Source organism: Sturnira hondurensis, unplaced genomic scaffold (genome assembly GCF_014824575.4).
Source record: "Sturnira hondurensis isolate 20B ecotype Veracruz unplaced genomic scaffold, ASM1482457v3 Scaffold0018728, whole genome shotgun sequence".
NCBI lineage: Eukaryota > Metazoa > Chordata > Mammalia > Chiroptera > Phyllostomidae > Sturnira > Sturnira hondurensis.
The window spans coordinates 16853034-16872680 of NW_028091359.1; the positions used below are offsets into that span (position 1 = coordinate 16853034).

Below are 19647 nucleotides of genomic sequence, written 5' to 3' on the forward strand. Positions count from 1 at the left end.
GTGTAGTGATATATCATCCTCATTTTAATTTACATTTCCCTAATGACTAATGAAGTTATGCATGCTATTCTCATCCACTGCTGTGTGATAAACCACCCCCAAACATGGAAACTGAAACAATTAAGTCTCTTCACCATCTTGCACAGTTTGGGGGGTCAGGGTTTCAGGAGGTAGGCTGGGCAGAACTGGCTTGGGGTCTGTCACACAGATGCAGTCAGATGGGAGCTGGAGGTGCTGAGGGACGGCCAGACATCTCTCTCTCCCTGTAGGTCAGGGCCTGTCTGCTTGGACTTCCTCACAGCACAGTGGCCTCAGGACAGTCAGACTGCTTGTACAGTGGTTGAAGCTTTAAAGACAGCACGCTTGCCCTGGCTGGTGTGGCTCAGTGGATTGAGTGCTGGCCTGTGAACTGAAAGGTCGCCAGTTTGATTCCCTGTCAGGGCACACGCCTGGGTTGTGGGCCAGGTCCACAGTTGGGGGTGTGAGAGAGGCAACCAGTAGATGTTTCTCTTGAACATCAGTGGTTCTCTCCATCTTCCTCCCTCCCTCCTTCTTCTCTCTCTAAAAACAAATAAAATTTAAAAAAATAAATAAAATCTTAAAAAAAAAGACAGTATTCCAACTACAAAGCACAAGTTACACTGTCACGAGCTAGCCTTGGAAGCCACATACCATCAATTCTATCATATTTTACTGACTTAGTCACAAAAGTCCACTCAGTTTCAAGGGAAGGGGACATATGCCCTACATCTAATTGGAGGGACTCTCAGTTACATTGTAAGAGAGACAGGGTGGGCTCTGGCTGGTGTGGCTCAGTGGGCTGAGTGTTGGCCTGTGAACCTAAAGGTCACTGGTTTGATTCCCAGTCAGGGCATGTGCCTGGGTTGTGGGCTGGGTCCCCTGTTGGGGGTGTTCAAGAGGCAACCAATCGATGTATCACTCACACATGGATGTTTCTCTCCCTTCCCCTCTAAAAATAATAAAATCTTTTTAAAAAGCAGTATAGTCATTAGAGAAATTGCTTCACAATACAGGTTATTTTAAACGTTATTATTATCATTGTTCTAAAGAGTTCACTTATGTTTAGAGAGAGGGAAAGTGGGGGGAGAAAAACATCAATGTATGATTGCCTCTCAGGCGCCCCCTGCTGGGGACCTGGCCCACAACCCAGGCATGTGCCCCAAATGGGAAGCATTGGTTCACAGGCCCAAGCTCAATCTAACTTTTTTTTTTTAGCATTATCTTCTCAATTAGGTCTTCCTTCAACATCCCAAAATTTCAACACCCTCCTGACCTCCCTAGTTCTTTCAGTTTTATATTTCTTCTTAATATATACATTATCTAAAATACTGTATACATATTTCATTTTTCTTAGTTTCCCCCACCTGAGTATAAGCTCTGAAAGGTATGGATTTGCTCTGTTCATTGCAGTCTTCCCCAGCATTTAGGACAATGCCTGGTGCATAGCAAGCCTTAGATAAATCTGTAAAATGAACAAGAATATTGAAGCCCAGAAAAATGAAGTTACTTGTCTAAGACTTCATAGTTAATCAATAGAGCTAAGATTTAAACTCAGGCAGATTGACTCCAGAGTTCATGCTCTTAAACAGAGAAGTGGACTCTTACTGAATGGAGCTCAGGATGGGTGAGGAGGTGCAGTGAACCTGGGAGCCTGCTCCATCTTCTGCCTGCGATGGAGCCAGGTCTCCCAGGGTTCAGGTCTAGCCTCAGCATCTGGGCCAGTGGCTGCCCTGCCCCAGCACACTATTGGAGGCAAGGCCAGTGTGCTGTTACCCCCCAGTGGCTAGGGCGGGAAAGACAGGCAAAGTGCAGACTTCAGGCTGAAGGGGTATGTGGGAGGGAAACCTGGTTGGTTCTTGGTTCCCAGTCTTTCCCCTCACAGAAGATACAACAGGGGGTGTGAGCATAACAGATCTTTATTTTACCAGAAGGGACAGGCAATGGGGCAGTGCAGCATTCAAGCCCCAGACCAAACATGCAGCATCCACATGCAGGAACAGGCTGGGGAAAAGCCCAGGCCTGGGGTGGGGGACTGGGATCAGAGGACAATCAGAGCACCCTTGCCAGGATGCTTGGGCCCCGGGCTCTTCTGCCTCCACTACGGTGAGGAGACAGAAGACCCAGCTGCTTCCCCATGGCTGGAATCCTATCGTTCTGGCCAGGAAGAAAGATGGCACAAGGAGTATGGATGGAGTTTGGCCAGTCTATAGCACTCGATTCTGCAGGGGGTAGGCACAGCCCTGCCCAATATCCAGGACAGTGCAGCCCTTGCAGGAAGAGGATCTACAGACTTTCTAGTTCCCAACAGGGCTAAACCCTGATCCCAGAAAGGCTTAGCAGAGTTGGGACTAAGCCTCACTCCACCTAGTAGGGGCATGTCCATGAAGGGGCTTCCCTGAGCACAGCAGGGGCCTCCTAAGGCAGTAGTAAACTGAGAGCTGCTATAGACAGGAGGCCTTGCTTCTGTGCCCCTGGGTGGGGGAGAGAGGTAAGGTACGACAGCAGGCCCAGGGCTGGGAAGAGGTGAAGTAAAGGGCAATGGCCTGGACTTATAGGCCACTGCTACCTAGGCCTAGAGGGGCTAGAGTGGGTGAGGGTGGGGGCTTCCCAGAGTAGGGTTCAGGGCTGGGAAGACCAGGCCAGGAGAGGGGTAGGTGACCATCCTACCCAGACCCCTTGCACCCATGCAGAGGTCTGGCCAGGGCCACAGGGAGGACAGACAGATGCACAGGGAACTTCAAGGCACCAGGATTCTGAAGAGCAGCAGGGCCACCCTCCACAGACAGTGATTATAATAACATTTTCAGCTTAACCTACATGATGTGTATGGAGGGTGGGTGGGAGGAGAGACAGAAAGAAAAGCACAGACAAAGGAAAAGACACATGTATAGGAAGATGAGGGTGGAGGAAACACACCAGGCAAGTGTGGCAGTGAAAGTGAGGGTGCTGTGTAGAGAAGAGGAAGGACACAGAGACTGGTGAGAAGGGAAGACAGCCAGACAAGGCCTGAACACGCAGCACTTCTGGTCCCTACAAAATAAGGCACCAGAGTCAATAACATTCCTGTTGTTCCTGTGGTATCCAAACAGGTGCCGAAGGGCAGAGCGAGTGGCTGCTGGAGGGTGTGGGCCTTCGGGAGTCTCACACCTCTGCACCGGTGGCTTTCTTGATCAGGGGTATCTGCAAGGGTGGGAGAAAAGCCATGAGGCCATGGCTCTGGGCCCATGACTGCTCCATTTGGGTCAGTCTAGTGGGCTACCCAGGCAACCCCACCACAGCTGGTGAAGTACACACCTTCGATAGGTCCACCCCTGTAAGGGCATGCACAGAGGCAGGCAGCTCGGCCAGCAGTCGGTTCACTTCTGATGTCACTTTATTGTTGTCCCCACTGAGGACCACAATCTCATCGACTCTGGTCAGTGGGGCGGCGACTTTGGCAGCAATCTAGGAGGTTGGGTAGGAGACCAGGTTGGTTGATTCTGACTCTGTCCACTCGTCTGGTCCAGGATCTCTCCCTCCCTTCTCAATCTCACCTAAGCCCCAAACAGCCTGGGTGTCTGTTGTAGGGTTCCTGCCCCCTGCTGAATACTCCCCCATTTAATCTTTCTAGCCAGTCTGTCCCTGAGCTCGTGACAAGGTCCAGGGAAGTTCCTGCATGTGTCCAGCTAGTCCCAGCCTGGGATGGGAGCCTCACCTGGGGCAGGGCCTCCAGCACCAAGGCCATCTTGGCCGAGTCCCCGTATTTCTGGTAGGCCTGAGCCTTGAGCTTCATCCGCTCGGCCTCTGCCTTGCCCATCGCCTCGATGACGGCTGCCTCTGCCTCGCCGATTTTTCGGATCTTCTCAGCCTCTGCCTGAGCCAAGAGGACCTGCTTCACCCTGGGGGAGTCCAGGGGAGTGGGATCAGTGGGAAGTGCCAGGGGCCCCTCAGGCCTTGCCTGGGGGGCCAGCAAACCCTTAAACCCTCTGTTTGGGCAGGTGGTGACAGTAGTGGTGGTGGGGCCCTGGCATTCTAGCTCTGGCCAGAGATTATGGGCTCCCGCATGCAAACTAAAGATGGGGTTAACCAGGACGCCCTCTCTACCAAGGCCCTCACACCTCCTTTATTTAATTCAGTCTTCCTGACAACAATCCCATGTCTTCACAGTGAGGAAGTAGGGACAGAGGAGAACGGGCTTCTCAGCTGTGATCAGGAGAGTGGAGGAGTGTGTGCAAGGCGGAGGGCCTGACTGATGCCCCAGCCCCCCGCACCCAGCAGCACTCACTTTTCACCCTCAGCTATCTCTTGTATGCGGTGTGCCTCTGCCTCGGCAGGGCGGCACACCGTGGCAATAAGCTCCTTGTCTGTGCGCAGGATCTCCTGCTCCTCCACTGCAATCTGCTTCTTACGCTGCACGACCTCAATCTCAATCTCTTCTTGCCGGATCTTCTGCTGCTCACGGGCTCCTTGTAGCTCATAGGCCAGCTGGGCCTCAGCTGTCTGTGGTGGAAGTGTAGTCAGCACGAGGCTAGTTGCCAAGTCTTGAGCCCTGAGCCCCAACCCAGGTGACCTATGGCTTCTCACCTTAATATTGACTTCCTCACTGAAAGCTGACTTTTGTAGCTCAAAGGCTCGCTTGGAGTCAGCGATTTTGGTGTCTGCCATGAATTTCACGTCCAGCATTTCCTTCTTGCACTCAGCTTCCTGGGAGCACGAGGGGCAGGTGCTGAGGGTCCTCTGAGAAACTACAGTCCCAACACCCCTGAGTTGCCTGTCCCTAGGGGCGAGAAGCAAAGCCCACATACCCGGATGCCTGCGTCCCGCTCAGCCTCGGCCACACCAATGTCAGCATCTCTCTGTACCACAGCAGTCTGTGTCTTGCCCAGGGAGCTCAGATAGTCCACTTTGTCATACACATCCTGGGGAGGGAAGGGAATGATCCCTAGGAACAATTTTAAGTACAAAGGTTCCCCTCCTGTCAAGCGCCCCTGCTCCCAGATGGTTATGGGGGCTATAGCCTTCCCATAGACTGCACCTTGATGGTGAAGCTGAGGATCTCAATGCCCATTCGGCCGACATCAGGAGCTGCTACTTCCCGCACCAGCTTGGCAAACTGGTCCCGGTCCTGATAAATCTGCTCCACGGTCAGGGTCCCTGGGGGCAGAAGGATCATGAGCGGCTCCCCAGGGACCCAGCCAGCTAGGAAAGGGAGGCGGCATGCAGGTTGAGGTCTGAGTGTATGCAGGGGGTGTGCAGTCTAAGCTGGGTCTTCTGGTTTCTTCTTAGTGCTTAGCACCACGCTTCCTTCTGTGGAGTCCAGGCTGGGTGAGAACAGTCTTCCAAGCCCCTCAGCCTCCTGCCCAGTGCCCTCCCCTTCACTCATGTCACCTGAAGTTTTGCAAGGAGAACTTGAAGGAAAATGTTTCAGCTCTCCATCTAGAAACCTCCGTGGGCCTGAAGGACACCCCCTGTCCTCCTCCCTGGCCCTGGCCTAGGGACCCTGTGAGGCTCCTCGAAGGCAACAGAGGGGGCCCTGGGTTGGGCAGGGTCTCACCAAGAATGGAACGCAGGTGCCCCTCCAAGGTCTGCAGGACGACATTCTTGATGTCCTGCACATTCTTGCCCAGGAACTGCTCACAGGCTACGGCTAGGAGCTCCTTCTCTGTCATGATCTTCACCTGCCAGTGGGCACAGAGGTGCCTGAGCCAGGCTGGAAGGAGGCAGACAGAGTCCCCAGACCCAGGTGTGGAGGACAGTGTCTATGTCCCTCCCCTCCTCGCTCAGAGCTGGAGGCCTAGGGGCTGTGAGAAGTCTGTCTGAGGCCTCTAGGGCAGACAGCACACAAGAATTTTCACACTGAGAAGTTTCATCCCCATTGGCAGCTCCAGGCCCTGATATGGCCTCTCTCCTGGGCATGTGGGGCTTGCCTCTCCAGCCTATTTGCTATTCCCTCATTAGCCAATTCCTCCCTCGCTGGCTCCCCACAAGTGGGAGACCTGAAGACTGAGGGGCAGAGAATGCAAAAAGGACAATGAGCAATAGGGACAGAGACAGACAGACCAGGAAAGAGCACCTAGGCAGGCAGGGGATAGGTCCAGGGGGTGCCACCCAGGGTGGGTATCCTCTTGCCTTTCCTTCCCGAGGTAGTAAGCCAACAATCTCTGCACCAGAGGCCTACGACACTGTTGAATCTCCTGGCCTGTGAAGTTGAGAGGTGCGCTAGGGCAAGAAGGCCCTCACCCAGGCACCGAGCTGGGAATATAACCCAGCCTCCGACTCCGGAGTCCAGAGTCTGCCTCACATGGCCTCACCCTCTGGTCCCCACACCTCCAGCCCCTACCCAGGGAACAGGATAGGGCCTGGATTCTGGGGCTTGGCATTTCCGACACCTGCAAAGAACGGGACTGGGTTAGTGAGACAGGAGCCCCAGCACTGGTTCTGTCCCTCGTGGCCCGCTGAGGAGAAAAGGGGTGTTCTGTTAGTTCTGCTGAGTGGCCAAGAGAGCATGATCCAGTGGCGATGACTCTCTTTTGGAAGGGGGGGCGGGGGCAGTGGTGCTGGAGAGAGACTGCCCCTGGCTGCCGTCCTCTCCTCCCGCCCCAAATCCCAGCACAGGATGAGGCAGCTCAACGGTCATGCGCAAGGCTGCTGAGTTACTATACCTGGGCGACACCCGTCACAGTTAAAGCTACCCCCTCGGCCGTCTCTACGTCCTCGCAGCGGGGCTGTAACGTCATAATCTCTAGGGAAATCCTGCCAAGAAATGCAAAACAGGGGCATAGGTCTGGGGGCCTGGGGCCTAGGGCCTAGGGTGAGGGGAGAGTCCAATACCTCACTGCTCCGGCTGGGACTGGCCAGGGGTCTTGTTGCAGAGGAAGGTGGGGAGGATTCCCCAGGGGTCAAAGCTTGAAGTGTGTGTAAAGGGGATGGACAGGAAAGCAAGGCAGGGTGGTGCAGGTGACTGCAGGGGAAGGAGTGTGAGTGTGCTACCTAAGTGCATACATGTCCTCTGTTGAAATCAGCCTGGCTTAAAGCAGGGAAAAAGAAGCAGAGACGTGGTTATGGTCGTCTGGGTTGGTAAGAGGGTGGGAAGAGTCCAGGAATAGTTGTGTGTGTACATCACAGGACAGCAAGTAAGTGCTAATACTCCAGGCTGTGCTATGTAGGTTGCCCATGGGTGCCATCTGAACCTCCCCGAGGGGCCCTCACCTGTTCCCTGGGTCTGCTCAGTACTCTAGGACGTTCCAGCGGGCTGCCTGGAAAGCCCTGCCTGGTAGCCTGGCTGGCTGGGAGTATACCCTCTGCTGGGCCAAGACCAGGGGATCCTGCGTCTGCCCCTTGCTAGGGAAGCCCTGCCTGATCTCTCCACCAGCCAACAAGCTATGATGTGAAGCCTACCCTCTGGGTTGGGCCCAGGTGGTCAAGTTGGGAATGGGGTCACAGTGGAGCTTCCTGTCCCAGACAATCTGAAGACTCAAGGGTCCATATCACCAGCTTAAAAATGGACCTGGGCATTTGCAGTTATTTCAAGTACAGTAGTGGATTTGGAGGTGGATGAGACTGTTCTCAGCTGGATGTTGAGGGAAGTCGGGGCCCTGCCCACTCCAAATAAAGTGCTCTGAGTTTTTCAGGCCTCTGCACTGAAGCCCGCCCTCTCAAGGCTGCAAGGGGCAGATGAGACGGGGTGGTCCCCTTCCTAATTAGCGATGGCAGGATGGGCGAGGAAGGGACTGGTGGTACAGCTTTTGCCTAAAGAGGCTGAAGGGCACTGACATGCAGAGGGAAGGGGATGGGTGGGATCACACTTAGGTCTCTTCTAGCCTGGGGACCCAGCAGCATGCAGACTCTGAGGGGGCAGGGGCTCTGTGATATGTATTTTTTCTTTCTTTCTTTCTTTTTAAAAAAAGATTTTATTTCTTTTTTTAGAGAGAGGAGAAGGGAGGGAGAAAGAGGGAGAGAAAGATCGATGTGCGAGAGAAAACATCGATCGGCTACCTCTTACACCCCCCAAAATGGGGACCTAGCCCGCAACCTAGACATGTGCCCTCAATAAGAATTGAACCAACAACCTCTTGGTTTGCATGCCGGTGCTCAACCCACTAAGCTACACCACCCAGGGCTCTTTTTTTTTCCTTATAGAATTTTTTTCTTCAATGTATCTGTTAATCTTAGAGAGAGAGAGAAAGAGAGAAAGAGAAAGAGAGAGAGAGAGAGAGAGAGAAACTTGGATAGATTGCCTCCCTTAAGTGCTCTGACCAGGGATCGAACCCCCAACACTTTGGTGTATGAGATAATGCTCCATATGAGCCACACTGACCACGACCAGGGCAGGGGCTTTCNGAGAGAGAGAGAGAGAGAGAGAGAGAGAGAGAGAGAGAGAGAGAGAAAGAGAAAGAGAGAGAGAGAGACAGAGAGAAACTTGGATAGATTGCCTCCCTTAAGTGCTCTGACCAGGGATCGAACCCCCAACACTTTGGTGTATGAGATAATGCTCCATATGAGCCACACTGACCACGACCAGGGCAGGGGCTTTCCGATATTCACTGCAGCATTCACAGTGCCCGGAACCAAAAAGGTGCTCAGCAGAGAGTTGGTGAATGAAGCAATGGAGATGGGAAGTTGCACGTTGCAAAGAGAGCACTTGGAGTTACTAAACGCTCTGGTCTAGGAACGGATTTCATCAGCTACATCCATATGGTAATGAAGAGTGAGACACCATGTCACTTGCTTTTCAAAGTGAGATTGTATTCATAATAAAGCTTGAGTTTCTCTAGCACTTCTTTTCCAAAAATCTCGAAGGGCCCTCACACTGTTTCATTTGCTTCTCCAATACCCCCACAAGGCACAGAGAGGGCATGATCCTCCCCGTTTCACAGATGGGGAAACTGAAGCCCAGTGACAAGAGATCTGCTCAAAGGCCTTTCAACAAAGAATTAGGGGCAGGAAATGGCCAAAACTCTTTTTGCCCAGACCTGTCAAGGAGACTGAAGGGGACCGAGGGCTCAGTGAATAGAACTCCCCATGGGACCCATCTTCTGGACAGGGGTTTAGGGCTTCATACTAGGGTGCCAGCCTGGAGAAGTGGCCAGCAAGGGGCTCCCTGGACCTGGAGGACTAGGACATCATCAGCTGTAGACAGGATTGTACCTGCCCCACCCAGACAACCCAACTCTGTCACATAAGGGCACGTGTCTCCTGACTCACCTAACTCCCACTTTAGGCTCGGAATGTAAGGACACCCACTGGCAGACTTTGGTGGAGCTGCCAGAATCCCTTGCTCTTTTCCCACTAGCAGCCCCAGGGGGAACCTATCCTGGCACCCAGGGCAGCAGAGGTGGGCGCAGAGGGGAGAGAGGCACACTCTCAAGAGGGGAGTCCATCCAGCTCCTGCCTACCAAGCCCCACAGGGCATGAAGAAAGAAAATTAGACACCGAGGAGGAAGCAGGTGGGTTATTACCTGTGCAACCCCTGTTACGAATAGCGGGACCCCCTCCGACGTCTCAATATTCTCACAGCGACACAGGATGGTCATAACCTCCAGAGACAGTCTGAGAAGCAGCCAGGGGTAGGGAGAGGTAGGGACAGGAAGGGGTAGGAGGGGACACAGCAAACACACACAGTGGTTACCAGATAAGCATGGATGCCTGATGTCTAGGGGCAGGGTTGCTCTCCATACTTCAGCCCCCCACTGCCAGTTCAGCCTAGAGCTATAGGAGAGCAGAGACACCCACTTGCTGGCCTGAGGCCTCTGGGTCTCTCCTCTAGCCCCCGCACCCTCCCAAGGAGTTGCTGCTGGGCTGGGGAAAAAGCCTGTTTTGATGCCCTAGACCTATGATCTGAGGCTTGTGCACAGGGCACCCAGTTTGCTCACTGCCTGTTCCCCAGGAGATTTCCAGCATGATCTGGAGACTCCTGGAGCTGAGACTCCTCAGCTCCAAACCCCAAACACAGGCAAACCTGTTTTCCCAGAAATTGGGAGGGGAGGCCACTCGGGATTAACGAGCCACAGCAAATACCAAATCCTGCTCCGGGCACGTACCCTCAAGGTCGGTGCTACATATCACTAAGAAGGCAATTTAGGGCCAGAAAAGCCCAAAGAGAAATTTGGATTTTCTTATTTGGGGTTGGGCTGCGAGTGTCTAGGAAGCCTGGGGGAGAAGGTATGCCCCTGTCAGAATATTCACAGGGAAAACAGGGAGATGATAGAGCAATTCACTTTGGAATTTCCAATGTTGGGCATAGGAAGAGAAGAGTCGTGGTGAAAAAAACAAGGCGCCTGGGAGCTACTTGGCCCACCCTGGCTGGGCCTCTCTGGGGCAGCGTGTATGCGAATGTGTGTCGAGCGGTGATCTAGGCAGAGGCCAGGCTGTGGACAGGGTGGAAGGTTTCCCTCAACCAGAGGAAGGGAGGACAGAGACTGAGGCTGGAGGAGCAGAAGCAGGTGGGCTGGGATGAGGGGTGACGGGGCGCCCCAACCTCAATTCTCACATGCCAGCCCTGGGGGCTCCAGCCATGCAGATGTGCAAAGGCTGCTTTCTTTCAAGCCTCTACATCTAGCACCCTTGGGCCTGAGAAGACTCTAGACCTGGCTCAGACAGGAACCCACCAAACTCTCTTCTGGGGAAGGAGGAGAGAGGGAGGGGAAGAGGGTGGGGAGGGAGAGGGAAGGAATGAGGAAGACAGGAGGCTGCAGCTCAGATGCCAGAGTTGGAGGAATTGCTCAGGTAAGGAGAGAGCTGCCTACACCATGACAGTACAGGACGTGGCAGCAAAGTGCAGCAGGAGGGACTTTAACTGAGCAGCCTGGAGAAGAAAAGCTGACACTGAGAGTCAGTGACATGTAGGATGGCCGTGGAAAGTACCTCGGAAAGGACGCTGAGGATGCAGGTTAGCTTAGAAGCCTCTACTCTGACCTGAGAGGCTCCTGCTGGCCTAGGGAAGTGAAGGCCTCATCTCGTGGAGGTGTCCCCCAAGCAGGTTAGGGGTCGGGGAATGGGATGTTCCCAGAACAGGGCCCAAGGAGAGGGGCTGCAGACTCAGACTGCCCAGAAACTGGGACCACAGAGAGGATGCTGAGCCTTGGATGTGTGAGATCAGTCTCCTAGGACAGAGTACAAGGCCCTCCACCCCTCACTTCCAAACCTGCTGTCAGAGAAGCTTGGCCTCTGTCTTGGGGGAGGGCACCAAGAATGTGGAGAGAGCTGCAGAGCTGTTGCCCCAGCAGTGGGTGCCCACGCGGGACTGGTCTCTCTGGGCAAGTCGAGATTCTCTGGGCCTGGCTGCACACGGAGGTGTTCAGACAGGATATTCTATTGTCCCAGGACTGCACGGCATATATGGGGTAGGCTGGCAGTGTCTCTAGAAAGGACAACCCATGGTTTCTGGCAGGCCAGCTGGAGGCCTATCAAGAGTGCCTAGGAGTCTCCTGAGAGAAAGTTGTGACCAGTACTGATTATTATCTGACACTTTTGGACTTGGACCAGCAGAGTCCCCCAGGATCCTACCCAGGCAGAGCAAAGCGAGGGGAGAGATGGGAGAGCGGAAGGGGTTACTAGGCAATCGCTGAAGTTAAAAAGCTGTGACATGCTTCCTGTGCCCCTGACTCTGGCCGACACCCTCAGACTCCCTGGAGCCCTACACAATGACAGCTCAGTGCAGCCACAGGACTTCCCTCTGCTGTCTGATGGGGCTGGGGTGGAGGGGGGTTTCCACTGGAATGTCCACCACTTCCCCTTCGGGATGACACCCCCTGCCCCTATATGACACACCTTCACAACTAGGCTGCCCTTGTTGCCTGGGTCCTGGCCTGGAAGGATTTGGGCCCCTACCCCAATCTCCCCCAGTCAGAAAGGGAGTGATGGTGGACAGGTGGCTGGCATGCCTCATTTTCTTCTGAGTTGGCAGTGAGGGCGGCGGGAAAGGTCCAGGTCAAATCTGGCCCTGCCAGGGGCTTGGGGGGAGCCAACAGGTATAGTTTGATGGTGGCCCCTCAGGGGAGCTGAAATATCCCTTCCTCTAGTCTTTCCACACTGATTAGGAGGTCCAGACCCGTCCTGCCTATCCTGGCACTAATTCCTTGGATTTCCATCCCTCTCTAACAAACAGCTGTCAGAGAGCCCCTTCGGACTCTACACCTATTCTCTGCTATTTAGCCCTTGCCCAAACTGTCCTGTGGCCTGCAAAAGTGATGGTGCACATAAGGGGTCTCTTCAGCCTTTCTTCCCTCCCTAGACCCACTCTGAACAGGGTGTATCATTCAGACTTCACAAATAACTTTGAGCTAGAATCAGGGCATTAGGATTCTCCCTGGGTAGGACCCTGAATTCTCTGGGACAGAAGTAATACCTCCAATGGGAAAAAAAGCACATCCACTAAAGAAAAGGTGCCCACGGACAAAACTCCAGCATCCCTCTGTAACCCATTTTGCCTGTTTCTTAGGAGATCCCCCAGCCCCAGAATGAAATGTGGCAAGTGGTAGATGCCCTAGCTGACCTGTGGGGTGAAAGAGGAAGGCTGGAAAGGCCTTTGCCCACCAGATTCCCTGAGCCCCCAGGCCCTTACCTCTGAGTGTCGGAGATACACCACCAGGCCCAGGCCCAGCCACCAAACACGTACTGCTTATAGTCGGAACCACAACAGCCCCCTGGAGAGCAAAGCAAAACACTGTGGGTCAATTGGCTCTTGGGTTTGTCTACCCTATTCCATCCAACAGCAACCCTGGGCCTTTACCTGTTAGGACACTTAACAAATTCCACTGTTGCGTGCCAGATGCTGAGGTTACACAAAATGAGAGACATGCCCTTAAGGGTCCTGGAATCTCATTTGGCAGACAGGCAATTTGCATAAAAAGGAGGCTATCCAATGAGTATGTCAGAATGTAAGTGCTTTCAGAGAACAGAAGAGGTCAATGGACAGGAGTGAGCAAAAGAAGCCTCCATCTCCCATTCAACCATTCATTTAATAAAGAATTAGAGCCCTGGCTAGTGTGGCACAGTGGATTGAGCCCCAGCCTACAAACCACAGGGTTGCTGGTTCAGTTCCCAGTCAGAGCACATGCCTGAGTTGTAGGCCAGGTGCCCAGTAGGGGGCACAAGACAGGCAACCACACATTGGCGTTTGTCTCCCTCTCTTAAAAAAAAAAAAAAGAATGAGTATTCTCTGTGCTAAGAGTACAGAAATGAAGATAAATCCTGCCTTGAAGGTGAGAGTAAGAGGAGGGACCTTTTCCTGAGATGACTGTAACACCATGCTATTCACCTATTATCAGGGCAAGTGCACAGAGAGAGGGAATGCAGCCCCCAACCCCCCGCCACACACACTGGGAGAAGGAGGGAGGGAGTCTTGAGCCAAGACGGGAACCTTGCTCAAGCCTGGCAGACACATCTCATTGAGGCTGGTCCTCTATTCCCAGAGTTTCAGAGTGACTTTATTCCTCTGTGGGAGCAGATGGGGAAGCAAGACCTCAAAACAAAGGCACACTCATAATACCGATGGGAGAAGTGAAGAAAAGGGCAAAGGTCTAAAAAAGAAGTAGTTGGCCTTGGCTGATGTGGCTCAGTGGACTGAGCATCACCAGCCTGGAAATCAAAAGGCTACTGGTTCAATTCCCAGCCAGGGCACATGCCTGAGTTGCGGGCCAAGTCCCCAGCTGGGGATGCGTAAGAGGCAACTGACTGATGTTTCTTTCCCTCTCTTCCTCTAGCTCTAAAGAAAATGATAAATTGTTCCGGCTGGTGTAGCTCAGGGGATTGAGCATGGGCCTGCAAAGCAAAGGATCGCGGTTCAATTCCCAGTCAGGGCACATGCCTGGGTTGCAGGCCAGCTCCCAGCAGGGGATGCCGAGAGGCAACCATACATTGGTATTTCTCTCCCTCTCTCCTTCCCTTCCCTTCTAAAGATAAATAAATAAAATCTTAAAAAAAAAGAGTTAAAAAATAAATAAAATCTGAAAAAAAATTTTAAAAGGAAGTGGTTCTTGGAAACTATGTATCTACATATCATCTACAAACAGAATATTGAATCTGGCTTGAATCCAGATCCTTACTGTAGACATGTTTGGCATGCTGTCTATACAGAAGTGAGAAAAATCAATTCCTCAATTCTTGTTGTGAACCCTCTGGCAAATGTCAAAGTTATTCAAGTTCATGAAAACCTTTGTAAAAGTTGGAGGAGCAGTTCACTTGGAGTGCAAATATATGTACGGGAAACATGACTCACAGGAAATGTGATTTGTATATTTGAAAACAAAAACAGTCCTGGCTGGCCCTGGCTGGTGTAGTTCAGTGGATTGAGCTCGGGCCTGCGAACCAGAGGATCGCGGTTCAATTCCCAGTCAGGGCACATGCCTGGGTTATAGTCCAGTTCCCTGCAGGCCAACTCCCAGCAGGGGACGCACAAAAGGCAACCATACATTGATGTTTCTCTCCCTCTCTCCTTCCCCTCTAAAGATAAATAAATAAATAAAATTAAAAAAAACAAAAAAACAAAACAGTCCTGGCTGGCGTGGCTCAGTGGATTGAGCACCAGCCTGCAAACCAAGGAGTTGCTGGTTCTGTTCCAGGTCAGGGTACGTGCCTGGGTTATGAGCCAAGTCAGGCCCAAGTCAGGCCCGGTGAGGGGTGCCCTGGAGGTGACCACACATTGATGTTTCTTTCCCTCTCTTCTCCCACTCTCTCTAAAAATAAATAAATAAATAAGACCAAAACAAAACAAAGGTAAATAAATAAACAAGACCAAAACAAAACAAAGGAAATATGATTTGGGAAAAAGGCAGTGGATGCCATCATTTCCATGTTCACAAACTGGGGCTTTCAGGACAGCCTTAGGGTATTGCCTCCCAAGGTCAAAGGTCAAGGATCATTTTCTGTAGCTGAGTTACAGTGTCTGTGAGGACTCATGGCAAGAGACAAGGTGGTGGTAGGAGAGGGGCAGATCACAGTTTTCAGGCCAAGGAGCTGTGTCTGTGTGTATGAGTATATGTGTGCGAATGCCGGGGGCCACATAGGGATTTAAACCAGGGAGCAACAATACCACATTTGCATTTTAGAAATACTACTTTGCACGAGGAAGAAGATACTGGAGTCATGGAGACTGAGTAGAAGCCTTCTGCAGTGACCTAGGCAAGACATGGTGGCTGAGGGGATAACTACTAGAGAACTTTCTGTGTGAGTGGAAATACTCTCCAGCTGCACTGTGCAATGATGGCAGCCACTAGCCACAGGTGTCTATTGAGCACCTGAAATGTGGCTGCTATGACTGAGAAAATGAATTTTAATTTAATTTAAATTGAAGTGGCTACATGTGGCTAGTGTCTACAATATCAGTGGAGCTCTACAGTCCAGATTTCGGTAGGTGGTGAAGCCAGAAACCAAAACAGAGAACCTCAAACTGGAGACTTTTGGATGAGTGGAGGTGAAGGAGCAAAGTCTCCAGGAATGCAGAGGGCCTGTTAGGTTTGAGAACTGGCATCTGAGACCATTCACTAAACAGCCAAATCAGTTTCCTGGGGCTCCTGCTGTGCACAGTGGGCAAGTGGCTGGGCCAGAGGTCCGGGGAGCAAAGATCAGCCCCTGTGTGAGCAAAGGTGGGAAGAAGAGGTCTTAGGTCTGTTTCTCCGTGGAGAAAATAACTGCTCACAGGGCTGCTGTGAAATGGAAGCTGTTGCAGTGAGGTACAGAAGCTCTAAGGACGAGCAGTCAGTCTGAAACCTAAACCATCTCAGGATTCAGTGAAACTGGAAGAGGATCAAAAACCACAGTTTGTTTCACTTCTTCTGGTCTGGGGTGTCCAACCAGCTCCAGGGCACTTTTCATTATGCTAGGGGAAGGAGGTGGTAGTGCTGACCCCTAGTGGGCTAGGGGGAGGCCAGGGGTAGAGGTTGGAGGGATGTCCACCCTTTACCTTTAATTTAGTTTTTGACCTTGGGAGCAGGCTGCCACAGCTCAAGCTGGCTCTTGGCCAAGGTCAACATGGCTAGGTTCCCTGGGGTAGCAACAACAGGAAGTTGGGATTGCCAGACTGCCCTGCCGCGAGAAGCCTCTTCTTCTGGAAGGCATTTTCCTCCCAGCTTCCTGGTCGCACTGAGCCTGAGCACCACTCCCAAAAGAGGACATTTAGGTGCCCCTTCCTTGCCTGCCTTAGCTCCTACTCTCTTCAGACCTGAAAATTTTTCCTAATTTTATCTCACTCTTTCTAAGCCAACTTGCCTTCTTTTGTCTGTCCTCAACCAAGCTGAAGAATCACAGAACACCCCTAGATAACCTCTACCTGACTCTGAGCCCCTCTCCAAAGCAAATACTTTGCTTTCTCAGGAAAACTGCCTTCCCCTTCTTGCCATTCCCTTTTCACTTCCTCTTCCTATTAGTGCTCATTCTACGGGGGGATCTGGCCTTTTTTTGAGCCACAAAAGCCCTCAGTAGTGCAGCAATACTTGAATGTTCATAAATGCATAAAACAAAATACATAAGAAACAAATTATATTAAGTTACCAAAATATTAGCCCTGGCTGGTGTGGCTCAGTGGATTGAGTGCAGGCCTACAAACCAAAGGGTTGCTGGTTCGATCCCCAGTCAGGGCACATGCCTGGGTTGCAGGCGAGGTCCCCAGTAGGGGGTAGACGAGAGGCAACCACACACTGATGTTTCTCTCCCTCTCTCCCTCCCTTCCCTCTCTCTAATAAAAATAAATAAAATATTTACTACACGGTAATAAATTAAATAAAGTCTCCGGTAAATCTAATGATAAGCCTATTTTCAAAGTAGTGATGAACATAAATGATTTTTAAGGTATTACAACAAATACAGTATGGAAGGAAAATATCTGCTAATACCATCACGGGCTGTCACTGACATAATCATTGGACATGCTAAATATAAAAGTACTTTTCTCCCCATCCAAATGCACAGATCTCTAAATCCTATCCACAGTCCCTAGGTTAGGAACCTCTGACCTGCCCTGGCCATGGGTCAGTGGGTTGGAGCACTGTCCTGTAAACTGAAAGGTCTTGAGTTAAATTTCTGATCGGGGCACATGCTTAGGTTGTGGGTTCAGTCCCTAGTTGGGGCATTTGAGAGGTAAGCAATGTTTCTCTTTCACATCGATGTTTCTCTCCCTTCCCCTCTCTCTAAAATCAATATGCATGTCCTCAATATGCATGAGAGGATTAAAAGAAAAAAAAATAGCTCATTTCTGACCTATTATAGAAATGAGAAAAAGATGTATGGTATTTGGATTTGCCTTTTAAAATCTGAAAATAGAAACAGAATAGAAGGTTTTACAGAATGGAGGAGGAAGGTTAGACAACCAGAAAGACCTCCAGACTTCTCTGGTGAGAAAGATGACCCCGGGTCCTGGTTGGCGTGGCTCAGTGGGCAGGGCATCATCCTGCAGAGGTGCTGGTTTGGTTCCTGGTCCCTGGCTGGGGCGCATGCAACAGGCAACTGATTGGTATTTTCCCCTCACAGTGATGTTTTCCTTTCTCCCTATCCCCCCCCCTCTCTAAGTAAATAAATAAATTCTTAAAAAAAAAAAAGATGACCATGAGATATATCAGCATCCTTCTTCTGAAACTGGGCTTAGTGAGATGCCATTGGACTCGGATATAGGACCAAGGCAGGGCAGGGCTGGCAGTAGTTGCTCTGGGTTGCGAAGAAGAAGACACTTCCTCTACTGGGAGTCCATGTGCAAGAGGGAGCTGCATCTCATTTTGGTCATCTCAGATCCCAAGGTAGTGTTATGCCAGGCATCATCCCTCCCTCTTCCCTCGCACCCTTCCTTGACTCCAGAGCCCTCAACTTTCAGCATGGTCTCCTCTCCCCACTGCTAAAACAGCGTTCAAACTGGCACTGCACTGGCCTTTGGCAAGAGGACCAGGTTTCTGACAACTATAAGGTACAGAGCAGCCTATCTCAGGGGTTCCTTTCACCCCTCTCCAAAGATTCTGCCAACTGTGAAAGATGGCCAGTTCAATTCTCAATCAGGGCACATGCCTGAGTGCAGGTTCATACAGAAGGCAACCAATTACTGTTTCTCACTCACACCTATATTTCTCTCCCTTTCTCCCTCCTTCCCCCTCTCTTTAAAATAAAAAAAAATAATTAAAAACAAAGAAAGAAAAACAAAGTGCAGATTCAGTTTCTAAGACTGTTTTAGGAGTGGGGGCTGGGAGACTGGTCCAGGTCTTGCAGAGGTAGGTGCAAGTTTGGCCTCAGTGTTCTCTGGGGATCTACCTCCTGATCCCAAGTCAATCTCAGGTGTTTAGTAGAGTGAAGTAATCTTATCTCCCCCACAGGAGTAAGATCCTGATCAGGGAGATTGGGTATTTCCTATCCCAGTGGAGAGACTTATTTTGCGATCCAGATTAAGCAAGAGGCCATGTTCTGGGGTAAAAGTTTCCAATGGATTTATCAATCCTCCCCACGGGTGGGCAGCTACAATACATGGTTTAGCTTGGCAGCTTCTACACACTTCTGTAGCCAGCCCTATAACTCCGCACACTGGCTGAAAATTGGCATTTGAGAGTGGAAAGACGCCAGGCCTCCAAGCTGTCAGAAACCATGGAGCCTCCCCAGCACCTGCGAGCCAGGGCTGTTGCACAAACTGGTGCCTCGAAAGGCTTCAGCCACCTTCCAAAAAAAACCCCCAAACATACCATTAAAAAGGCAGCCTTAAAACAAGATACCTCTTGTGCCATTCCCCAATACTGCAATCCCCAAGACCGCACCTAAGCGCACAAAAATTGTGGAGCCTGCAGCGTTTTGCAACGGGAGTGGCACAACCCAGAACACCGTTTCTTAACCTTTAGAGGCCGCCCCCGCGTCTCCCGGAACACAATGCCAGGAAACCTCCGCAAGCCCCAGCAAGCCCCAGCCTACAGGGGATTAACTGGTCAGATATTGCCCGGAGAAATGGTGTGTCCCAGGGCTCCTCCCACGGTAGGCACTGGCCCTCCAGAGGTGGACTAGGGGTGCACGACCCACCCCTAGTCTCGGGGGCTGGAATTCAGCCAAACCGCCGTTCCACTCCCTCCCGGAATCCCAAGGCATCGGTTTGGAACCCCAAGGCACGAAGGGGTCACCCTGCGTAGAAGGGAGGCGCGGAAGAAGGAAGGGATAAACAAGGGAAAACACACAGTGAGGGAGGAGCCGCTCGTGATTGCTGGGAAGCTCGGAGCACCGAAAACGTGAGTACGGGGGATCCTCCCGGAAGGGTCTCAGATGCGGCCCAGAGTGTGGTAGTCTCAGGCCCGACACTTGGCGACCTCTCCGGGACACTGCCCTCCACCCTCGGGGCCCTTCCCCGGCCTACCCTTCACTGTTGGCTCCCCATCCGTAGCCTCCCTTCTCATCCACCTTCCCAGGCACAAACCCCTACCCCTTCCAACACCGTCCAGACTGCGCAGCCCCGACCCACCTCCCTTGCTGCCCTCTCACCTGAAACCACCAGCGCCTCGTTGGGCCCCACTGTGTGGCAATTGCCCATGGCGCGGGCGGGACGGAGAGCCCTGAGACCTGGGCAGCAGCAGCCGGCAGCCCGCACCAGCCCGCACGGCTAGCCGCGCCCAGCCTATCCCACCACCCCCCGCGGCGCCCCTCCACGGCCGCAGCCCTGCCGGAAGTGTGGCCGCGGAGGGCGGGGCCCGCACAGTG

General features: G+C 52.1%; 1 protein-coding gene across 7 annotated transcripts; it reads right to left on the bottom strand.

The window, feature by feature from the left end:
- Positions 1 to 1919: 1919 nt before the first annotated feature.
- Positions 1920 to 19592, bottom strand: FLOT2 (flotillin 2). 7 transcript variants are annotated; one of them, XM_037069923.1, is made up of 11 exons: positions 19432 to 19592; positions 12563 to 12644; positions 6663 to 6753; positions 5555 to 5678; positions 5036 to 5154; positions 4806 to 4919; positions 4585 to 4704; positions 4286 to 4500; positions 3716 to 3899; positions 3316 to 3465; positions 1920 to 3201 (listed from the first exon to the last, which is right to left on the bottom strand). In XM_037069923.1, exons 1-11 carry the CDS (start codon positions 19478 to 19480, stop codon positions 3163 to 3165), a joined length of 1287 nt encoding a protein of 428 aa, XP_036925818.1. In that variant the 5' UTR covers positions 19481 to 19592; the 3' UTR covers positions 1920 to 3162. The 7 variants fall into 7 exon arrangements, with proteins under 7 accessions (XP_036925818.1, XP_036925819.1, XP_036925821.1 ...); XM_037069924.1 differs by lacking the exon at positions 6663 to 6753 and adding an exon at positions 9459 to 9549; XM_037069926.1 differs by lacking the exon at positions 12563 to 12644.
- Between the last annotated feature and the right edge of the window lie 55 nt (positions 19593 to 19647).

Bases quoted from the DNA above. Each gene is read 5' to 3' on its own strand.
- FLOT2 (XM_037069923.1), bottom strand. From the start codon at position 19,480: ATGGGCAATTGCCACACAGTGGGGCCCAACGAGGCGCTGGTGGTTTCA. The intron at 4,705-4,805 runs GTATGTGGGCTT...TCGTGCTCCCAG, and splicing joins AGCGGGACGCAGGCATCCGG to GAAGCTGAGTGCAAGAAGGA. The intron at 3,900-4,285 runs GTGAGTGCTGCT...GGACTCCCCCAG, and splicing joins GAGATAGCTGAGGGTGAAAA to GGTGAAGCAGGTCCTCTTGG.